We start from the raw sequence: 21,465 nt of genomic DNA, 5'->3' as shown, positions 1-21,465 counted from the left end.
CAAGGGCATGTTTTGGTGTTTGCATCTCTCCCAAATTCGCTGGGATTTTCCAGATGCTATGGAATGCTTCCATGGCCTGCAGGCAGCGAGCAAATCATTGTCAAGTTACAAGATTGTTGTAACATGTCAGTTTTCATGACATTATATTGGTGCTTCAGACCAATTTTTCCTTCCAGGCAAATTGGGAACATGAACCTCCAAAGGAGAGAGCCCATGAGGTCTTTTCATCTGCTACATCTATACAAAGTGTTCACATAGAGGGGTGAGCCAAAGGCTTATCTACAGAAAGAAGTCATCGTAGTGTCACTTGTTGAAATTAGTACAGAAATTATAGCAGCACTTTAATACAAAATTTATACACTTTTGTGAAGTTCAGCCTCTTTCCAGTGATGTAAAATTATTGGGAAACTTGCATATTAGAAGGTGTCTCTACAAAGTGCTAGTTTTGATTCTGCATAAATACCAGTGACAGAACTCAGAGGTGGGCTCACGGAGTTAAAATTTCTTAGAAAAAAGAAAAAAAAAAAAAAGAAAAAGCAACAACCAAAGAAACAATCCCACCACTTCGAACAAGTGATATGGAGGAGAGTGTGGTTCAAATACAGTTTATTTGCTTTCTGTGAACTTGGCTCTCATTTGTGGTGAGGATGAAATAAGTAACACTGCATGATGTATGTTATGCAGTAAGGATGGGATGCCGTAATTGGGGGTGAGGGGAAGAGTGGTTCTTTCCTGAGGTACAGAGACAAACACGGATTGGGATGTCCCTGGTCAGCAGATAAATTTGCTGCATAGCTGAAGATGCTTAAATCCTTCACTGAATTTGGAGAGGAGGTCTGTAGGGCTACTTATGGATCTAAAATGACAGAGAACTGGCTCTGTCCAGTTTGTGGGACATCTTTTTCAGTTTTGGGGACATTCTGGGACAGAACCAGGGAATTTTAGCTCCAAACAGGACCCCGTGGTTTTTGGAATATCTTTTGGGATTTGTGCTGTCGGTGCCCTGATGAAAGGAACGTACCTCAGGCTGGCACAGGACTGCCGGAGCTCAGGGCATCCTGTCTGCCAGTCCCACGGTGGGTTACAGCTAACCTTAGCCAGACGCTTCTGTTGACAGCAGCGGTGTATTTGTATTAATTTGGGGGATTTGCAATCGAGCTTCAAGTCCTGATATCCCATCCTGGTGGTGCTTGGGTGGGGGGATGAGATGGGTCCCATGCAGAGGACTGTCTCAGTTGTCTGTACCTCAGCTGGGCTCTGCTGGTGTAGCTCAGGCTGTTGGCTGGTGCTCTGCTGAAGGAAACTTACTGATGAGGTACCAGCCTTTTGGTTTTGATGCCTTAAGATAACGTGTAACAGAGATACTGAACGGGTTGTCACTTTGACTAAGACGCATTTCATCCTTAGGGGTGGTAAGTGGTAAACGTCAGCTGGCGCTTGCCTCCAGTGTGATGTGCACGGTGCTACTGTCACTCCAAATGCTCTCTGCCAAACCTGGGAATACTTCCATGCTGCCTGTTTTAAGTTTCTGAGCATGGGTAGAAGCAAAGTGGAACCTCTTTGCCATTGCTTTTCTGCTTTGAGGACAGTCATAGAGCCTTAAGCAAAATGGGGGAAAGTTGGCAAAAGTTCTTCACTTGCACAGTGAAGAAGCTGCACTTCCACAAGTCTGTTTAAGGGTTCTCTCTAGGACGCGAGAGAAAACAACCTCAAGTTGGGAGCTGTCGTTGAAGTGTCAAAACTGTACCTGTACAATTCTTGAGCATTCTCTCTTGTGCACGTACCTTAAAGGATTGGTAGCTGCTATGCCTACTTGCCTGTGCAAAACCTGATATATAACATCATTTTTGTTGATAGGCTTACAACACGAAAACGATTGCTGAGTTGCTATTCATGGTGTTGCTGGTGATTCGGGGAAGGGTGGAAGAGGGGGTTGAATATTGCTTCCTCCTCCCCCAGTCATTTTTCAGAGTCATTCACCAAGAACGTGAAAAAAACAGTGGTCTGAGTGAGTTGGAAAGCACTGGTTCTTTTTGATAATGCCTCTCAGACTGTAAATAAAAGCTGCTATTATGTGGTGGTATAAACAGTATGCTTTGAGACTTTGTATTAGGAAACAAATGAGAACAAAACCTCACATTGTGTTATCAGATAACTTCTTAAAAGAATTAGTCTCTATGTTTGTTTTTAGACTATTGTATATTCAGTAGGTAAACCCTAAAAGTTTAGGATATCATGTGTACGTATGTTGAATTAATGTGAGTCTTCCTCCAGGAGGGATTATTCTACCAGAAAAACATTTAATAACAATGCAATTGGTTTATACTTAGCCTTGCCAGAGAGAAATTAGCCACAAACTTCCTTCCTTAATTCTCCCACAGAAAACCTCCGGTTGATTGTATTCTAGGTTTTTAACTTAAAGTTAGATGAAAAAGCAAGGAACTGTGTTTCTGCCAACTGGTTTGCCACTCATTTTGATACAATAAATGTTTCTTGTTTAATTTTTAAGAGCTTGCCTCGAGCTGACGTTGTCTTCACTTTTTCTCCGTGACAGCTGTAACTCTGCGAGGAGACAGTGGTAGAAGATCGGAGAGGAGAGCCAGGCGAGTTTCAGCATGTCTCTCAGATCATTCACTGGCTAGTGACAGTGGCGTGTTTGAAGCTTTAAGCAAAAGGTCAGGTGTATAAATGCGTAGTAAGCTGGAAATATTCCTGTTCTACCACATGGTCTGAAAGAATTCGTTGTAAATTTCTGAACATGCTTTCAAAATTGCTAATTCTTAGTAACATAAGAATACTAGGTTGCATGTTTTAAAGGAAAGAAGCTTTTCACATCCAGTTCTGCTGTCATTTTTGCAAGTGCCAAGTCCCTTCCCCTTTATTGTCTCTAACATTTTAACACCATATACTTCTCCCTTGATAGTTTTCTCAGCCTATTAGTCGTGAATCAGTAATTTTATTTCAACCATGTGTTACAAAATAAAATTATACAGTGTGACTTACAATTCTGAGTAGCATGTGATAAAAGTATAACTGCAAGGAACTAATATACGAACTGTTGAAAATCTAAAAATGTGTTGGCCACGTGATTGAAGGATGGGTAAAGACATGTATTTTAAAGAATTGTTTTAACACAATAAACAGTAACTGGGAAGCAGATAAGGATTTGAGGATGCTAAAGAGAAATGGAAGAAAGGCTAAATATTAAACTGCCCTAAATATCTTGAAAGAGGTGTTCTAAAACCTCACTTTTTAAAACTGTGAATTACTACTTTTGTGTGTTCTTTAAATAGCTATCTTACAGAATCATAGAATCATTTAGGTTGGAAATTGGAAAAGCCCTTTAAGGTTATTGAGTCCAACCATAATCCCTTCTTAATCCCTTCTGTATTACCAGTCCCTCCTGTATTACCAAACAATTGCTTATATTCATAGATCATAAAATAAATCTTCATGCCATTATGTTTTAACAGCTTAGGTCAGTATGTAGTTTACAGTACTTTCTGTTCCTTCAGGAATGAAGATCTGGAAGAGCCTGTTTATGGTGATGCTGCCAGTAGTGAAGAACCGCAAATACATGTTGGTTTTCTGTGAGTAGTGTTACTCCTCTTTGCCTCTGTCAACTCTGCAGGAATTGCTCACTGGTTTTCTTTGGTTTGGTTTTTAACTTTTTAATAAACTTAACCACAGCAGATAGTTTTAAGAAGCTTCTGAATTGAAAGCCAAAGTTTAGTGGATGTACAGATTAGTCATCACAAGCCACTTTCTCCTAGGGATGTGCCTTAACCACGGTTCATTCGGTGTCCTTCAACACTGGCTGATAAAAAGGGCCTTTGTTACTTCTTTCAGTAGCATTTTCATCGTCTGGACCATTAATGAGCATATGGATATAGGCATACTTCTCTGTGTGTGAGATCTGACTTCTTATACCAGATAAAGGAGGATTACCTTAGGAAAGTCACAGGTGAAGAGACAGAAATACAGCTCCCAAACATAGCTTTGAAGTCGTGTGCTTAGGGCATACTATTGTTAGTAGTGGGAGTAGTGTGGGGAAGGGCAGATGATAGCAGTGCAAGGCATGATGTCCCATCTTAGACAGCCCTCCAGAATCGTTTCTACCCCTTGGAAAACCAATTCCCAGGACTGGGAATTTTCAAATCTCAACCAGGTTTCTTAGTTCCGTTTCAAAATTCATGCTGATGTGAAAGAGTAGAATTTCTTATTTATTTTTGTTAACCCACAAAAATAATGCAGACTGATTTGTCTAATGTAACTGATGTGTTAAATGTGTGCATGCACACACACACAAGGGGTGGACATTATAAAACCTGTTCACTGTCAAGAATCAGAATATGGAATATTACTCTTTTCTAATTGGGTAATGTTTAATTATCTTAGTTCTGATAACTTTGTTACTGTAGCTACTATTATTAATAATATTCTGTTAACAGAGTGTGATGACTGTAATTGCTTTTGATTCAAACTGATTTAAGAGATTTCTTTAACAGCAAAAGGTGCTTTTACATTCTTAAAATCTTTCTAGTCTTTCATCTCTCTCTCTTAAGCAAAGTATTGATGCTTGATGACTAACACAGGAAATTTATTTTCTAGGCATGACAGTGGAAGTGAATGTCTGTTAGTCCATGTATTACAGCTGAAGAACTTCACTAGTCTAGTTGTTAAAGAAAACTGCAAAATGTAAGCTTGAATTTCAACGAAAGTTTAATCATTGCTTGTTTTGTGGCACAATTGTAAATACCATAAATTTGTTCGTTTTCATGCAAAACTAAGCCATTTCTGCAGAAGATGGTATGTGCTAGTTTACATGAGGATAGGGTTAATTTTATGGACTCAAAGTGTCACTGTTACAGAACCTCCGTCATAATGGTCAGGTAACAAGTGCAGTCTTCAATGACCCGTGTTCTTACATGTTTATTATGTGTAGGAAAGTTTGTTCAAAAACATCAGTCATGCTTCCATCACCCCATGCCTTCTGGCCCCAAAGCCGTCTACATTATTTGCAGTATTCCAGAAATACTACTTCCTGTACAACTTCTCCTCAGCTTATCTGTGATGTATCCCAGAATAAGCTTAGTGTAATTTTCTCAAATTCCTAACGTAACATCTATATTAATTAGTGAGAAAAACATCTTGCCCTTTATCTTAACCAGAAAAAATAAGTAAATAAAACCCCAGGACATCTGTAGGCTTTGGTGGCCGTTAACAGCTCTCCTTGAAGATCTGTAAAAAAAACTTTTAAAGATAACTTTAACACAAATACTAGCTGAGAATCGGTACAAACAATTGGATTTTTTTAACCTGTCAACCTGTGCTACTTTTTCAAAATCCATATTGAGTTATATAGAATGTTGCTTAGTTTATTCTAATAAGTGTTTCTTAAGTAATCACAACATCGCCATAAAATAGTCTTATCTAGTGATATGTATCTTAACATATTTTAAAGGAATTTGACACGTGAAAATTTTTGATCTTTACCTCTGGGAGAGGTTGTTTGAAAACTGTGGAAGACAGAGGTGTGATAACATTGTTGTATTGTAATGTAAGTCGTTCTGTGGAAGTTGTTAAATTGACATGCATCTCGCTGAATGAGTTGATCTTTGTTGAGAACACTTGATCTTGCTAACTCTGCAAACCTCTAGTGGGAATCCTTTGTACTGGTGGGTGCATTGGTGTCAGTCTTCTGCTTTGTTTTCAGTGTGAGTGCAAGGGTATGCTAGAGGGAAAAAATGCAAGTATTGAGTAGTACTCAGCCATCTTGCCCTGTAATTAGAAAAATACATGTCATCTGAAGAAAGTCAAGTAGAGTCAGCAAGGTTAAAAAAAGACTCCAGAGGGTTTGTTGGACATTGTCATCAAGGCAATCAGGTGTCTTAAGTGGCTCTCAAAAAGGCAGTTCTGTTCCCTATCCATCTCTGTTAACCACTTGCGCTGGAATCAATCAATTGTGTGGCTGCAGGGTAAATCAATCGGTTTGACTGGTCAAAAAAGAAGTTTATACTACCAAAAGCAGAAAAAGCTTTTAGCCAGTTTAATGAATTCCTCCATGGAACTTGTATGTTCATTGAATCAGAGTTACTGGGGGCAGTGGGGATGAAGTTAGCTGCAGCAGCTGATGAACAGGGGAGTTGGATTGCTCTCTTTTTACAGCGTGTAAAGCTGTTTAGTTAACTGATGCTCCACACGGCAGCACTGCAGTTCCACCACAGTGAGCTCTTCCAGTTGTTGTCCAAGCATTTACTTGCCTGTCAGTGTCAGCCCCTCTCTGGTGGTGGCATAAGAGTTCATGCAGCTGGGTAGTCCACTTGAGTGAGCCTCTGAGCAGGACTTTTTTTAATCCTTAAGTCTAATTTTTTGCTAGGTTAGCTTTGTAACCCAGATATGTTTTGTAATCTGGTTCACAACGCAGCTGCATGAGCTTTTTGCTGTCACAAGGGAAGGTATGGCAAAAATTAGGATATTGCGGGGGGTGGACAAGAAGTCAGGGCAGGGAGAACACAGAAACGCTTCTTGAATTAGCTCTGCTGCCTTCTGTCAGATTAAAATGGTTGTGGATTTCGGTTTTTGTCTCAAAATGAGATGGTACCAGATATTTAAATTTGTTTTTTAAGACAGCAGATGGATGCTATGATTGCAGGTTTCTTTAGCCGTACTTTTGTGCTGAGTTTCTTAAGGGGGGAAGAAAAAGGTATGCTTGGTGGGTGGAAGGAGGAAATGGATCAGTGACACTTATGGGGCAATTCAATCGCCTGAACATAGGCATGTGTTCCCATTTGAAATATCATAGCGTAGCACCTGGCCTCCAGCTGCTGCTGCTCAGGCAAAGGCTGTAGATCTGCCGTAGATCCTATGTCATATTTGCTAGCCCAATGTAGATGCCTTGGATACCTCAGAGCATCTCAAGTGCCACATGGTGCCTCTGCTTAAGCACCAAGTCAAAACAACAAATTAGTTTTAGTTAGAAAAAGATAGTGTCTCCAAATCAGCTTTGCAGTTCTTCTGTGTTAAGAATAAATTCCCGCAACAAGGAGATCCCAGAGCAGATTCTTCATGTAGAAGTTACACTGATGTTTTTGCTTAGCTTGATTTTGAGAAATTCAAAATAGCTTTCTTTGTCTCAATTGTGCTATTTGTCTTATTTTGCTGTTCCCAGTCATGTGAGAGTTTATTTGCCACCACTTGAGTCAGGCACACCAACCACTTACTGCTCTAGAGCTTTGGAATTCCAAACTCCGTTAATATTTAATGAAGTTTTCCGAATCCCCGTGCATTCAAGTGTTTTGAAATTAAAATCACTCCAGCTGTATGTCTGTTCAGTTGACCATCAGCAGCAAGAAGAACTATTGGTAAGTGGTCCTATTTCTTAAAAGCCATGTGATACGCGAAACTAAATAGCTGTATCAGTGTAAAGTATCTTTATATTGACACAAGTGCATCTAAGTTTAGGGTGCTTTTATTTTAGCTGTTATTGCTGAATTAGCAGAACATGATAGGCCTTCAGGTTATGTTGGCAGGAATTTTTTCTCTTTCATAGTCTTAGTATAGTTTTGTCAGAAATATTTGTCTACAGTAGTTGGTAACATACTTCAGGGTAAGTTAACAATGCTGCTCAAGAAGAGAGACACAATGCCATGGTTTCTTAAGGTAGGTGCATTGAGGTGTGTATTTAAACATTAAGATCGTTGCCCTCTTTTGCTGTAAATTGAAAATAAGCATTTTCTCAAAACTGAGAAATCATTTGCTACCTCTCTTTGGAACTGCTATGATGGCATCTATAATTGTCTTTCAAAATCTCTACCACCAAGATTACAGTGTTTTCCATAGATTTGTTCATCCCTATATTTCTGAAGTTTTTGACTGCTTTCTTTTCGATTAGATTATGCCAGTTAAGTGCTTTCCTAAATGCAGAAGCCAGGTTGGAGTTTATCTGAAGTTAAACACATTTTTGTACGTAACAGGGAATGAAAAAAAGAAATAAATATTCAGGCAAATGGTTCTCAACTTGGCTTACACAGAGAAGTAAATCCACTAAACTTGTGGGTTGGTCTTTCCATTCCCTCAACCTTCTACTCATATGCCCTGCCTTGCTGAAAGATCTTTTTCTGTTTTCCTACGGCTTTCTGAAACTGTGCTTCCTTAAGCTGGCTTATTTCTTCCCTGGTGGCCTCATCAGTGTTGAGATAAGGGAGTTGTTATTTGCCACGGTTAGCGTATATAGCTCATGTTAAAACATCAAAGAAATGCAATTGCCTTTCTTGCAATCACATGGCGTTGCTGTTTCACTCCCAGTTTCTGATCTTTTATGGCCCTGACCAAACAATTATTCCCCATGTCTTAATTTATTTGAATTCTTCTTGAGTGCGTAACAGTTGTCTTTCTGCATTTCGTGTTTTTATTTCAGAACATCCATCCTATTTTTTAACATAATTTTAAATTCTGATCCTTTTCTCTTAAATTTTACAATCCCTTTGTCTGACATCACCGAGAGATTCATAAATGCTTTTACTATTCTGCCATCCAAGTTGTTAACAAATGCATCAGAACAAGCAGACCCACCTTCTTCATCCTTTTGAGTAAGCTCCAAATCTTGAGGTGGAGATGAAATACTAATTAGTCCTTTCAGTACTGATGATTATTAATTGGGTTTGATGGTAATGTTCTACCCGGTTAGTCATTCGCTTTGTAGTGGCAGCTGGTTTGGCATGCTTTCTTAGCCGCTTAATAAATGCGGTGTGTAGGGGAGTGGCAGACATCGTAAGAGTCAACGTACGTTTTTTCCAATATTGGTGACAGGAAAACAGCTTTCCCCTCTACCCCTAAAACCAAACCCAGCAGGTCTTAAATGTTTTCCAACTCCGATGCAAAAGTGTGAGTATTCAATACATGTTTCTTTCTTGCATTGTGTCAGAACAAATAGATAATTAGACGAAATCTCTGTTATGTATAAAAGAAAAGGCATTTCTGTTTGTAGCATTCAATATACTGACATAAAATGATATTCTCAGTAACACATTGTATCCCAGCGTGACGTTCTTTTGTTAGTCTCAGAAACTTTTCTCCTTTATACACCTGTTTAAACAGAGCCCCAGGGAACGTTCATCTTGCAAAAACAATGCAGTGATTTTTTTTTTTAATTATTATTTTCTAATTAACTGTTTCTTTATCTGCTTAAAGTTGAATGCAGTTTCTGTATACATCTCTTACTGCCTTTACAATTAGAATCATTGCATCCAGGTATTTGTTTTGTGAGAGATGAAAAAAATTTTTATGTGATTTTTCCAGTGGTATAAATTAAAACATTCTTAGCATGTGGTCAATTAGTATGGACATGAACAGGTTATAGAGATAACCAGATAAAGCCAAAAGCAGTAATTAAAGCTAGCTAATATAAAATCATTGCTAGGTCCAGCTAGTGAACTGATTAAAAATAAAGAGGCATGAATTTGCTCAGAACTCTTTTTTTATTTAGGTCAACACCACTCAGAAATTTCCTACATGAGGACTGTCTGATGGAGTAGGGCTGCTTTAAAGTTGGGAATACTTTTAGTGGGAAGCTTCCATTAAACTTGTTTTCTCCTGATCCTAGGAGATGTAAGGATGGCTCGGAAACTGGAAAAATGGCTTTATGACCCATTTGACTACCTTATGATATAAAAAGTCAGGGGGAAAAAAAAAAGTTTACATGACATTTTTTTCCCCCTTTGGAAGATGCCTCTGAGAACCAGAGAATGGAAGGGTATCTCACGATATAGTTCTCTCAAAAGAAAACAGATGAAAGTAATATTGTTAAAGTAATGTTAATTTAAGCAAATGTAGAAATCAGATAGGTAATTGAGAGGGTTTTTTTTAAAATAAAATATTAAGAGTTGTCAGCTGTAACAATCATACCTATGTCAATCATACAAATTTTATTTTTCAACTTAAAAAAATCGAATATCTACTCTGATCCTTTCTGGTAGGAAGCAAGAGGCAAGAAATTCAGTATCTTAGACATTGTAACACAACATAACAAAGCTGTCTCTTTTTAACAGACATTATTAGTATTTGATAAAGTGGGGGGTTTATGTTATAAGGAAAATACACTGCAGGATAGATACCTTCTCATTTAAAGAGTATGTTTGTCTTACTGTGGTCAATGCTTTTTGTTGTTTACAGGGCATTGCTCAGATAAACCTGACTGATGCAGAGAATTCTGGTGAGATGCAGCTTCACTGGTATTCTGTTCAGATCTTCACTGGCTCAGACCCCCAGAGAGCAAAGAACAAAAACCAGTGTGAAGAAAATATTCCCCGGTCTTCTGGAAATGTAACTACAGTTAAAACAGTATGGCTCTGGAAAAGTTACTTGTTCACTTTATTTGACCTGCTGAGTGGTTGGTTGTGATCTTATCTCGGGTGCAGTTTGTTTTTGAGGTGCAGAAAAGGTGATACCTTGATTTAGCTCTTGCCGCAAGAGCTGGATTTTAGGAGAATAATTAAAAGCTACGTTGTGTCTGGACCAGGTGCTTGGAATTAGTACTCTGTATATGTTTGTATGCACAATTCCAGGCCAACTGACTAAAACATTAAAAATTTCTGCCACTGCACTAAAAGAGGTTGTCAAGAGAGGTTGTGCACATTCCATCCTTGGAGATTTTTCAGCCCTTGACTGGACCCTGGGCAACCTGATGTGGCTGTGAAGCTGTCCTTGCTTTGGGCAGGACATCAGACTAGGTGACCTCCAGAGGTCTCTTTGGACGTATCTTGCTGGATGATGCTCCACAGTGCGAGAAAGCCTGCCCGGTTTCTGCGAGAAGTTGCACTGATGGAACAGCACGTACTTTTTGATTATTAAGATTCAGGACAGATGTTTTGGGTTTGCGGGGTTTTTGTGGGTTTTGGTTTTGTTTTGGGTTTGTGTGGGGGTTTTGGAGGAACATACAGTGGCTATGTTTTTATTTTATTTTCTCTGAATAATATACATTAAACACGGTGGCGTGTTCAAACGGTTTTATTTGAAGTCTGGTTTACCTTTCAGGATGCAGTGACAGCCCTATTAGCTAGGACAACTGCCCAGCTGGAAGCAGTTGAGAGAGAGCTGGCAGAAGAGAGAGTGAAACTGGAGTACACAGAGGAGGAAATCCTGGAGATGGAAAGAAAGGAAGATCAGGCAGAAGCTGTATCAGAAAGGTAAAAATAGTAGCTTAAATACCTCATCAAACAGCTGAGTGATATTTACATTATGGGTATAGTCTGAAATACAGCAGGAGAAACAGCAGGTCCTTATGCTGAGATCTGCTCCCCGTTAGTGTTGTGAATATAAAATTCTGTTACTATGTGATGATGTACAAACAGAAGAAAACCTTATTTGAATAGCTGGCTGAATTTAGAGGACTTGGAATTTTGGGGAGTGGGAAAACATTATATCAAACAGAAACTTTGATAGGAAGGCAACTGTAATGGGTTTGCAACAGCACTGTACTAAAAAAATTAGAATTCTCTGGTGACATGGGAAATTGTCAAAGATATGCATTGCAATGCTTATGGAGTGAACGTGCCACACAGCTCTTACTATTTCAGGCTTTATTATAATGCTATTTCATCATTAATAATACTCCTAGTTTGTTATGAGAGTTGTATTTTGCTTTTTGTTACTGTTTGCTTAGTACCATTATAAAGACCAGAACATATGCTTTAAGAAAATTAGGGAAGGTGATTTTTTTTTTTTTTTCCCCTGCATGAAATGTGTTTGCTTGTCTGTGTATCTGCAGTAATGCAAATGGGATATGTTCTCCCTTTGAAAATTCTGTATTTTTATTGGAGAAATAATAGTCTAAAATGACAAACTCACCTGGATAATGAACTACATAAACATGATGCATAATTGCATGCAATTTTCTAATACCTGCAAAATTCTTGTGGTGTTCTGACTTCAGGAGTTGGCAAGCAGAATCTGTTGACAGTGGATGCAGTAATTGCACCCAGACTAGTCCTCCTTATCCAGAGCCATTTTGTGGGGATTCGTTAGCTGGACACGTGTTTGCAACTCAAGCAGGCCAGTATGGTTCTGGAAAAATGCAGCCTCCGCCGCTAAAGGTAATGAGACAAGACACTGCAGTACAGAATATGCCGTGCTGCCTGGCGCACGCAGCACGTGTTGTTGCTGCTCCTTGAGTTTGAGTCCGAACTGATCAGGAGAGAAAAGAATCAGAAATGATCAAATTCCAGTGCTCCTAGAAATAAGAATTTTTGAAGGAATTGTGAAGAAAAAAGCTTGATGTTTTAAGACTTGCGATACCGTTTCAGTGTTACAATAAATACAGCTGAAATTTTCAGAACAATTGTGCTGAAACTGATGTATTTAAAATCTCTTGTATTCAAGATACGAGACATTGAAAATAATCCTGAACAGGCTGAAATTGGCACACTTCCATTGAAGTAGAGGAACATAAGCCGTTCGTGTTGCCTACTCCTATTGAGGAGTGAGTTACCTTAAAGTTTGGAAGCTTTGCTAGAGTAGTGTGTTTTCTGTATTTCTGAATATTATAGTGTTCTTGCATCATTGTTTCAACAGTCTCTCAGTTCCCTTTTGCTGAGTTTCTTCTATGAATTTGACTTCTTCCAGTTTTAAGGTAGCTGCTTGCTTCAGAGTCACCTTGGTTATTGAAAGGTGACTCAGTTTTCTTCTGTTGAGGCTGGAGATCAGGTGGTAGCTTGGTTAATGCCCATTTGCCATTACTGAATGCAAGTCTTTGTGCTCTGCAGCTGTGATTCACGTTATAACTGCATCTCATAATTGTTACTGTTCCAGCAAAGGCTTCTGAAAGGTAATCTTTCCATTTTGAATGACCTGGTTTTAAAACTCTTTTTAAAAATGAGGTGATTCATCCTCTGTTCTCAAGTGCACATTAAAACTTGAACCTAGCTAGCAGGACAAATTGTTTACTTTTGATATTGTTGAAATGTCTGGTTTTGGTGAGAGAGAGAAAATAAGGAAAAAATAAAAATTTTTCCTTCATTGAAATTTTAGGTGGATAAGGAAACTAACACTGAGGATCTGTTTCCTGAAGAAGTTGCTATTCTTCCAAAAGAGAGAACTAGCCGCAGGCCACGGGGTTCTGCTTTTGTTCGCAGTAGCACTATTGTTCGTTCCCAGACCTTCTCGCCTGGAGCACGAAGTCAATATGTTTGCAGAGTGAGTAAGGCTTAAAAAGAAGGGGGGGAGGGGCCTCCACACAATTGTTCTGTACATTTTTGATAATTTCTTCTTAAGACTTTCTTACATTCATAAGAAACACATACTGCTTTTTAATACTAACGAATAATCTTTCATTGAATTCAGACATTGCCATGGAGAAGGGGTCCCCTGGTTCTTTTTAAGAGTTGAAACCTGAATTTATTTCATTTAAAATTTTAAGAATCTGTGACAGATTAGATATTAAGCTCTCTTCCCTGGCAACCTTAGATGTTAGGCTACGGTGATTGATTTTACAGAGCTATAGTGGTGTCTAATGAGATGTATGAACAGTTTAAAAACCATGTTTAACTTTCAGGTACCTAAAAGTTTGGTTAAGGGGGCTGAGTCTTAGAGTTGTTGCATAAATATTCTTACGACTGTGGTTGCTGTCATGAATGTAAGTCATAGGATGCCTGTTCCAGCGGGACCTAAGATTCCTGAGTGCACTGGTGCAAGTAACTGAGGATTGGCACAACAGGTTTCAAGCTCACGTTAGCCAGTTCCTATGTTCAGTGGCAAAAAGGCTTATAAGCAGTTGGCTCATGGTATTGCAGATCAATACATGGGTATTGATTTTGCAATATTAGTGGAATGCACGTAGCTTTAATTGTACTCTTCATAAGCTTTTGAGAGCTTGAGTTTGAAAACGCAGTAAGGATTTTTAACTTTTACGCTTTTCCCTAAAGCAAGGATCTTCTGGTTTTTGCTCTTATTTACATTGCACACAGTGCATCTATGGACCCCTTCAAATTCTTCAGTTTGATTTCTGGATTCCGTATCTGTTTATGAGATAGGGAATGCGAGTAAAGCACCCTCACACACCAGAACAAAGATGGTTCAAAAAGGAAAAGACTGTTAAACACCCTCACTTAATCTGTATTTACTTAAAATTGGGGGGGGAAGTGGGAAGCTGTATTGTTTGTGCCCATGACAATAATGCATTGGGAAGAAATACTGCCTTTAACTTCCCCTTCCTCCTTCTTTTAGGATACATTGTCTTGGATATTTAGTAGAATGCTCAATGAAACTTAGCTGTAAAACACTGATATTTTTGAAGTTTTCTTGAATTATTGTAAATATGCAGTATAAGCACTATTATATATAGATTATTTAAATAACTAAAGCTGAAAAAAGTCAGTTGCTTAAAACCAAGACAGTTTCAGTGCATTTTTAAAAATAAATCTCAAAAGCAAAAGAAAAAGAATATCCAGATATATAATCCAAATAATCCTCGTAAGCAACCTGTATTTTCAATATCTTTTCTGATCAGCTGTATCGCAGTGACAGTGACAGTTCAACTCTGCCAAGGAAGTCCCCTTTTGTCCGGAATACATTGGAGAGGCGTACTCTACGGTATAAGCAGGTATACCTAGGAAACTGGTTTTTACTTTTCACTGAGTTGCTACAACACTGGTACTTTCATACATAAGCTTTAGATGTCTGCAGGTATGTTCTGATGTTTTTAGGAAATGTATAAGGCTTCTATAATGTGATTGGGAGAGGGGTGCGTGTTTTGGGTTAGGCTTGGGTTTTTTAAGTTTAAAAGAGCGATACAGAGAAGTGAAATATAGTTGCTAACAATTATTGAGGAGGGAGAAAAAAGTGTGGCAGACAAAATCAGTTTAACGGGGAAAAAGAATTTGTATTGATTTAGATGTAAACTTTGTTAAATCTTTAAAATCTAGTTTATGATGCAGGGTGCAGGCCCAGAGAAGCATGTGTGAATGTGACAGTAAAACATCTAGCTCCCCTCCCGTGCAGCCTAGCAAACCATAGAATTTGAGGCCCATGTATTCAGGAATGAATAGATTAAGCTCACCTTACTTCCCCGTGCCACCCCCCCACTGCAGAATAAGTGGCAGAGAAGGGCATGTAAGGTCTTAATGCCTTGTATGTAAATTGCATACAGGTTAGCTTTGTCATCAGAAATCAATTTCTTGCTGGTGTAGGCAAATAGACAGCCATGCCTTCCATTTTGATTCAGAATGTGTCTTAAAACCAGTATTGAATAAAGCCACTTACAGGGAATCTTGCTCAGTACAGTATTTTCTGATGTCAGGACTCCATTATGAGTTTTTCACGTTGCATCCCTTTTATTATCATCATAACATGAAAGTTTAGTCTACAAGCTTAAATTAGTTAAACATTTTTAAGCCAAAAGGAGACTGTCAAAGGAGGTAGTAGAAAGCATTAATTGAAAAAGTTTACGTATGGTACAGAAAACCCTTATAGCTAGTTACCCTTTCACTGTGGGATATAAATAATCTCTCCAAAACTTGTCAAGAAAGACTTGTCAAGAAAAACGTGTCAAGAAAGACTTTGTGTGTGAAATAAGTACAGAAAATGTATGCCCTATGTAGCTAAAGACAGACCAGTATACCATGTTGAGAGTAATATATTGTGTGTTTTATTTGAATCCTCATAACTCAGCAGTCCTGCAGATCATCTTTGGCTGAGCTTATGGCAAGGACATCCTTAGACCTGGAGCTGGATCTCCAGGCATCCAGAACGAGACAGAGACAGCTGAACGAGGAGATATGTGTTCTAAGAGAGCTGAGACAGCGTCTGGAAGATGCCCAGCTCAGAGGGCAGACAGATCTACCCCACTGGGTCCTTCGGGATGAGCGATTCCGAAACTTGTTGAAGGAAGCAGAAAGGCAGGTATGGCAACGCGAGATGAGCACTCCACACATTCAGAAACTTCTGGTTTCAAAACTTCTTGATTGTGACAAGATGTCTAAAGAGCTGTTTTTACAGAACTTCAAACAGTGAATGTTGCTGCTATATTCTTGAAGTTAGCACAATGAAAATTATTGCATTATTACCAAATTGTGTATTTATTCGAAGACAGTTACTGGAGAATGGCACTATTTGCCGATGGCACTTTTTGGTTTTGTTTGGGGTTTTTTTCGGTTTAGATATTTATTATTGGAACTTTAATAATTTCCTGACTTCTGATCTTTGAAAGAAATTTTGCTGATTTGATGTTTCATTTTTTACAAGTATTTGGAACGTTCCCTAAGCATGTGATTTTTTTTTTTTTTTTTTTTTTTTTTTTTTTTTTCCCTGTTCTTGGAGAAAGAAATTCTAGGCAAAAAGCGGCAAAAACTGCACAACAAACGAAATTGTCATTGGATTATCAGAGACTAAGAGTGAACCTAAATTTATTTTAAGGTATTGTTTGACAGATCTGTGTGCAGTAAATTTAATTAATTTAATACATATCTGTCTTAAGAAATTAAGCAACACTTGTCAGTCTTTTGAATTTATAGTTCTTAGATGATCAGCTATTTCAGAGAATGTACTTGTGTGTTTTTACTGTGGTGAGTGGGGAAAAAATCCATTATTTTAACCTGGGTATTATTGTGGTTATTTATTCACGTGACCATTTTAAGCATTATATTCTTGTTTTCAGACCAGACAGACCAAATTTGAACATCACCAAGAGCAAGCAGCTGAAAAGATGCTAAAGAAAGCATCAAAAGAAATATACCAGTTGCGTGGGCAAAATCAGAAGGAGCCAATTCAGGTGCAGACTTTTAGGTAAGTGGTAATGTGTACTGAAATAGCATAGCAAGAGTTCATTAGAGAGGTTAAAGCTCTCTTGAAGCATTTAGCTTACATTCTGTGTGTCTTCTGTATAGGCAGTAATTTTTAGCTGTATATTGATTTGGTCACATGGGTTTCCTTTGAATTATTTGTAGTGCAGAGAGCCAAAGCTAAGGTAAAATTGCAGTATTACAATTCTAACCTACATGAAATTAAAAAAAAAAAAAGTCTTCAAGTACAAACATAGCTTAGGTGATTCTTTCAACTTAGCCTAGTCACTACTTCAAATCATTTGTCAGTTCTTCAATGCAAGCCTGTGGGCATAAATAGCTTGTTTAATGAAATACATATACGTTACTAGTAACACTCTCTTCATTATTCAATAATTATTCCAGCTTTCCCTCAAGAAGCCTTTTCTTTGGACTTTTTTTCCTATTTCATCTGTGTTCACATGGTATATGTCCTCTCCTAGCTTTATTTTTTTTCTGACAGTTTATTTTGTGTACAAGTGGCATTGATAAACAGTGTGCCTTTCACAGGAAGGCTTTATTACTTCAGCATTAAAATTTTTATAATTTTTATTGGGAGAGTAACAGTAAGACTAAGAAAATGTTAGTGCAGCATAGATGTGGAGGACAGCTCGACTACAATTTTATGTTATACTATTTCATGCAGTGTTTAGGTTTATAGAACTTCTTTGCAAGGAATACTTAAGTTAAATAGAAAAGCTGTCTGTCCTTTAATGTCATTTTTTTTTGCTTGAATTATACCGAAAAGGCCTTTCTCACAAAGGTGAGGAGTTAGTAGTATGAAAAGAAATTCTAGGGTTGTTTTTCATCTTACGTTTCTGTTAAGAAGAGGGAGTTTTGTACTTTGTCTACTGAGATACAAAAAGGTATGGGGAATTGAATCAAATGAGATGTAGAAAATTAAGCAAAAACTGTCTTCCTTGTTAAATTCTTGCCCTTTTTATGCATGCATCTATTTCTCATGACACTTATTATTTGGCAGCGTGCACTCTTTGCTCAATAAAGAAGCAAAAAGATGTCTCTGCTGTCTTTTTTTTTTTCCTTTTTTTGGTAGGCATTATTACAAAATGTACAAGGGTGAACTTTGCATTGCAGAAGGGGCTTATGCAGGGCTTGTCCTGTGAAACTTCTTCAGAGTCAGCTGTGACTGATGTTTAAAGAGTTGAATAAAGCTTCCACTAAATTTTCAAAAATAGTAATCATGTTCAACAGAATGTTGCCAAAAGTATACCATGTATACCATGTAGTATTTTTTGTAAGTTTCTTGTACTCAGATAAACCATTGATTCAGTATGTAAGTAGCAAATGCTAACCACTAACCAGAGTAAAGAAACCATGTTCTTTGTGGGGGATGTGGAAGTGTAGGCATATGTTTGATTGACTTCCTTTTTATCTTGTTTTGATCACAGAGAGAAGATAGCTTTTTTTACAAGACCAAGGATTAACATACCTCCTCTGCCAGCTGATGATGTATGACATGTTGAATTGTAAACATGAAGTATTTATCGCTTTTATTTTAATGAAGTTATTAGATTAGCCAAGTTTCTTTAAAAAAAAAAATTGTGCAAAAGCTAATATACACATTTTGTAAAAAATAAAAAAAGTAAAAAAAGTAAAAGTAAACAAAAACATTATATATAAATATATATACTTATATATTTTATAATAGCGACTGCAACAAGGCTTGGTTTTTCCTTGTTGTGAAACTGACATCTCTGAAGACAACTTATTTTATAAAAGATCGACTATCCTGTTAAGAGCGTGTACAGTTTTTATGCTGTTTTATTTGACTTAAAGGCTGGAAGACAGAAACAAAGTGAGTTCAGGCAAATTCACTGTAGTGTAATTTATTTATAGTGCCTTTTTTCCTTGAAGGAAAATACCTACTTTAAGATGTATTTTAAGACTGAAATTTTGTTCTTCAGTATTTGTCATACAGTAGAATGGAACCATTGAGCTGGTTTTGTTTCTGATACCTGAAATGAAAATACTATGTTCTAAAATTGTCACTTTTTTCAGCTTTATTATCTGTAGCTTATTATGTACATTGTATCCTTTAGCACTGTCTGTGTTATAGCGAAATATTATCACCTGCAATGCATTTAACACTGATTAGAAGTGATGTTAAACATTGCAGAATTCATTTGCATGTTCTTACTGTGCACTAATAGTTTTCATTTCAGTTGTGTCTAAAGTATCTTTATATTCTTAACTAGATTCTCAGTTTAAACGGAGGAAGGAAAAGGGTGGCAGGTCTTTGTTTTGCTGTTTAATGACAAGGGAGCTAAAAGAGCAATGTGAGCTAGCTGTGTGGAAAAGACTGCTGAGGGAATATGGCAGTAACTTCTACGGTTCTAAAGATTCTGATCTGGTTCAGGGAAGTACACACGTGCTGATTTCGGAAAGCAGCTGCATCAAGTAAAGGGTGCTTAAACACAGGTTCATCCTAAAGGATGTGCTTTGAGGTTACTGCACGCAAGTCCTGTTGAACGGTGACACTTCCCAGGAGGAAGGTGTATAATTCGGGAAGGTACGGCTCACTTGGTTGGACCAGCTAAGATCCAGTAAGAAATAATTTTACTTGTGACTGTTCATTTTGATGAAAGACTGTCACCCTAAATTCCCAAGAATGCCAGTTTTGTGTCCTTGCATCCTGCAAGTATGTAAAAATACTTCTTTACCAAGCTACTATAATAGAGTTTCTTATATTTTTCTAATTATACATTACCTACAAAGAGAGGTGCCCAACACAAGACTGACTTTGCAAATTGCTGGAATCTCCTAGAAGGAAGATCATGCCGTCTCTTAATTAAAGGTCAAATTGGTTCCAGATTTTTATATGTCCAGAAACCAAAACAACAACAGCCAAAACCTAAACAGACTTATCGGAACCAGTCAGAATATTTTAAAGTAATATTTTGTAACTAAGTGTTCTTTGTGAGTTTCAAGAGCTTATACTCTGTTACCTTGTCAAAGATCAGGAAAATCTGAAAGTGAAACTGAATTGCTTTTACTTGTCCAAGCTGAGGTGAAAAAAGATTGTAAACTAAATCATTAACCAATGAGGATGATTAATGCAGAGACTGAATTTTAAGGTAGTATTCCCTGTTTCCTAGTATGGCCTGTAATCATTACAGGCATCAAGAGATTAGATCATATAGCAATATATGCAAAATCAAAGTGTATTTAGCATTTATCAGGCTATCCATCCTGAAGTCCGTTTTTGCTAGCAAGCTTCGGTGGGTGTGTATTGGATTCCTTGGGCGCAACTAGACATATGGAGAAACTGTGCAGATAAAAACCAAATCATCTAAGAAATTTTTAGTGTTTGGGTAAAAGTCTAGGGACAGCAAGCTTTTCAGTGCTCGTTACTCAAAAAGACCAGTCAGTCAGAATCTCGCGCCTCATTTTCAGCAGAGGCCCTTACACGGTAGCATTCATCAAAAGTTACCGTGCAGCGACACCAGAGGCGCTTGCTGTGTGCCAGGAACAGACAACACCGTTGTCCCATCAGGGTGGTCAGATGCTGGAAGAGGTGGCCCAGAGAGGTGGAGTGCTCTGTCCACGGAGGGGTTGAGGACTTGACGGGACGTAGCCTGGAGCATCCCCGTTGCATTAAGCCTGCTTTGAGCAGGGATTGGGGCAGGGACCTCCCTTCCACCCTAAATTGTTCCGTGACTGTATAGCGACAGGGCAATGTCTGGCTGCCTCTCTGTCGGGGGGTTCAGTTGGGTTTTTTTTTTTAGGTAGTGATGCTGTGAGGCATCGTCAGCGTATCTTGTGGGTCTGTGATTCTGACTGCTGTAATGAGTTCTGTCTTGATGTGGTAATGCGTTATCATATTCAGTATTCATCTCTCTTGTTTTTGTCACAGTTCTGTATGATTGTGTCATTTTTGTATTATTTGAAAGTATTTCTCCTACAAAATAAAATAATTTGCCATAAACAGAAACAGAGTTCTGTTGTGTGTCAAAGTAGAAGATATTTTTTGAGTGGTTTGTATTTGCCACATTCATGATGCTTTCGTAAAGAAATTCTGTATTTCGAGTAACACTCAGAATTTGAGTCATTTAGGTGAATGTAATGGATTTTCAAATACAAGTAAGAGAGCAAATCGGTGAAATCAGAGATCCTGGAGAGGCGACACTGAAGACCTGAAAGGGATGCAGAGTGTAAGGAATGGCAGGTATGTTCTCCCACGTGCCTGTCGCTCACGATAAGCTGACAGCTGTGTCAGGGGCTCGTAGCTGAACGTGCCTGGAATTCACGGGTAGCTCCACCTACAACGAATCGAGCTGCCTGGTTTTTTTTTAACAGAAGTTCCTACTTTGCTGATTTGTATTGGAACTAAGTTGACATTATTAGTTCTGTAACATCTTACTTGGGACTAATTCCAAGGTGGGAGACGCTCAGAAGAATACGAGTTAACTTTTTTAGGCTGAACTCCACTGCTGCTTTCACAAAGGAGACGCTGAACCTGCATAATTTCAGAAAGGCCGTTCCTCAGTTTGTCTCTGCCGCCCGAAGCTGCGGGAGCACGGGCAGAATCAGAGTGCTGACATACGACTCCTGCCGCTGTCCAGTATTTGCAGGGCGTTAAGGGCATGACAGAATATAGGTTATTTTTAAACAGTCTGCTAGAAATAGCCATTTG

At 38.2% G+C, this 21,465-nt stretch overlaps 1 protein-coding gene across 3 annotated transcripts in view; it reads left to right on the top strand.

Annotated features, from left to right (window-relative positions):
• The window catches only part of WWC3 (WWC family member 3), a 63,516-nt gene extending 45,172 nt beyond the window's left edge, over positions 1–18,344 (top strand). Inside the window, exons 11-22 of one of the 3 annotated variants that reach the window (XM_035901720.1) lie at positions 2,555–2,675; positions 3,516–3,590; positions 4,612–4,698; positions 7,172–7,364; positions 10,174–10,341; positions 11,035–11,186; positions 11,933–12,092; positions 13,027–13,191; positions 14,504–14,596; positions 15,667–15,894; positions 16,649–16,776; positions 18,221–18,344. In XM_035901720.1, coding sequence (XP_035757613.1) covers positions 2,555–2,675; positions 3,516–3,590; positions 4,612–4,698; positions 7,172–7,364; positions 10,174–10,341; positions 11,035–11,186; positions 11,933–12,092; positions 13,027–13,191; positions 14,504–14,596; positions 15,667–15,894; positions 16,649–16,776; positions 18,221–18,287 — 1,637 coding nt within the window. In that variant the 3' untranslated portion in view covers positions 18,288–18,344. Of the gene's footprint in view, positions 1–2,554; positions 2,676–3,515; positions 3,591–4,611; positions 4,699–7,171; positions 7,365–10,173; positions 10,342–11,034; positions 11,187–11,932; positions 12,093–13,026; positions 13,192–14,503; positions 14,597–15,663; positions 15,895–16,648; positions 16,777–18,220 lie in introns of all 3 variants that reach the window. The other 2 variants (XM_035901719.1, XM_035901718.1) reach the window with 2 other exon arrangements.
• Positions 18,345–21,465: the final 3,121 nt, after the last annotated feature.

Source organism: Egretta garzetta, unplaced genomic scaffold, assembly GCF_000687185.1.
Source record: "Egretta garzetta isolate BGI_Z169 unplaced genomic scaffold, ASM68718v1 scaffold49, whole genome shotgun sequence".
Taxonomy (NCBI): Eukaryota; Metazoa; Chordata; class Aves; order Pelecaniformes; family Ardeidae; genus Egretta; species Egretta garzetta.
The sequence above is the reverse complement of the archived record's forward strand: the minus strand, read 5'-3'. Positions and strand labels throughout refer to the sequence as shown.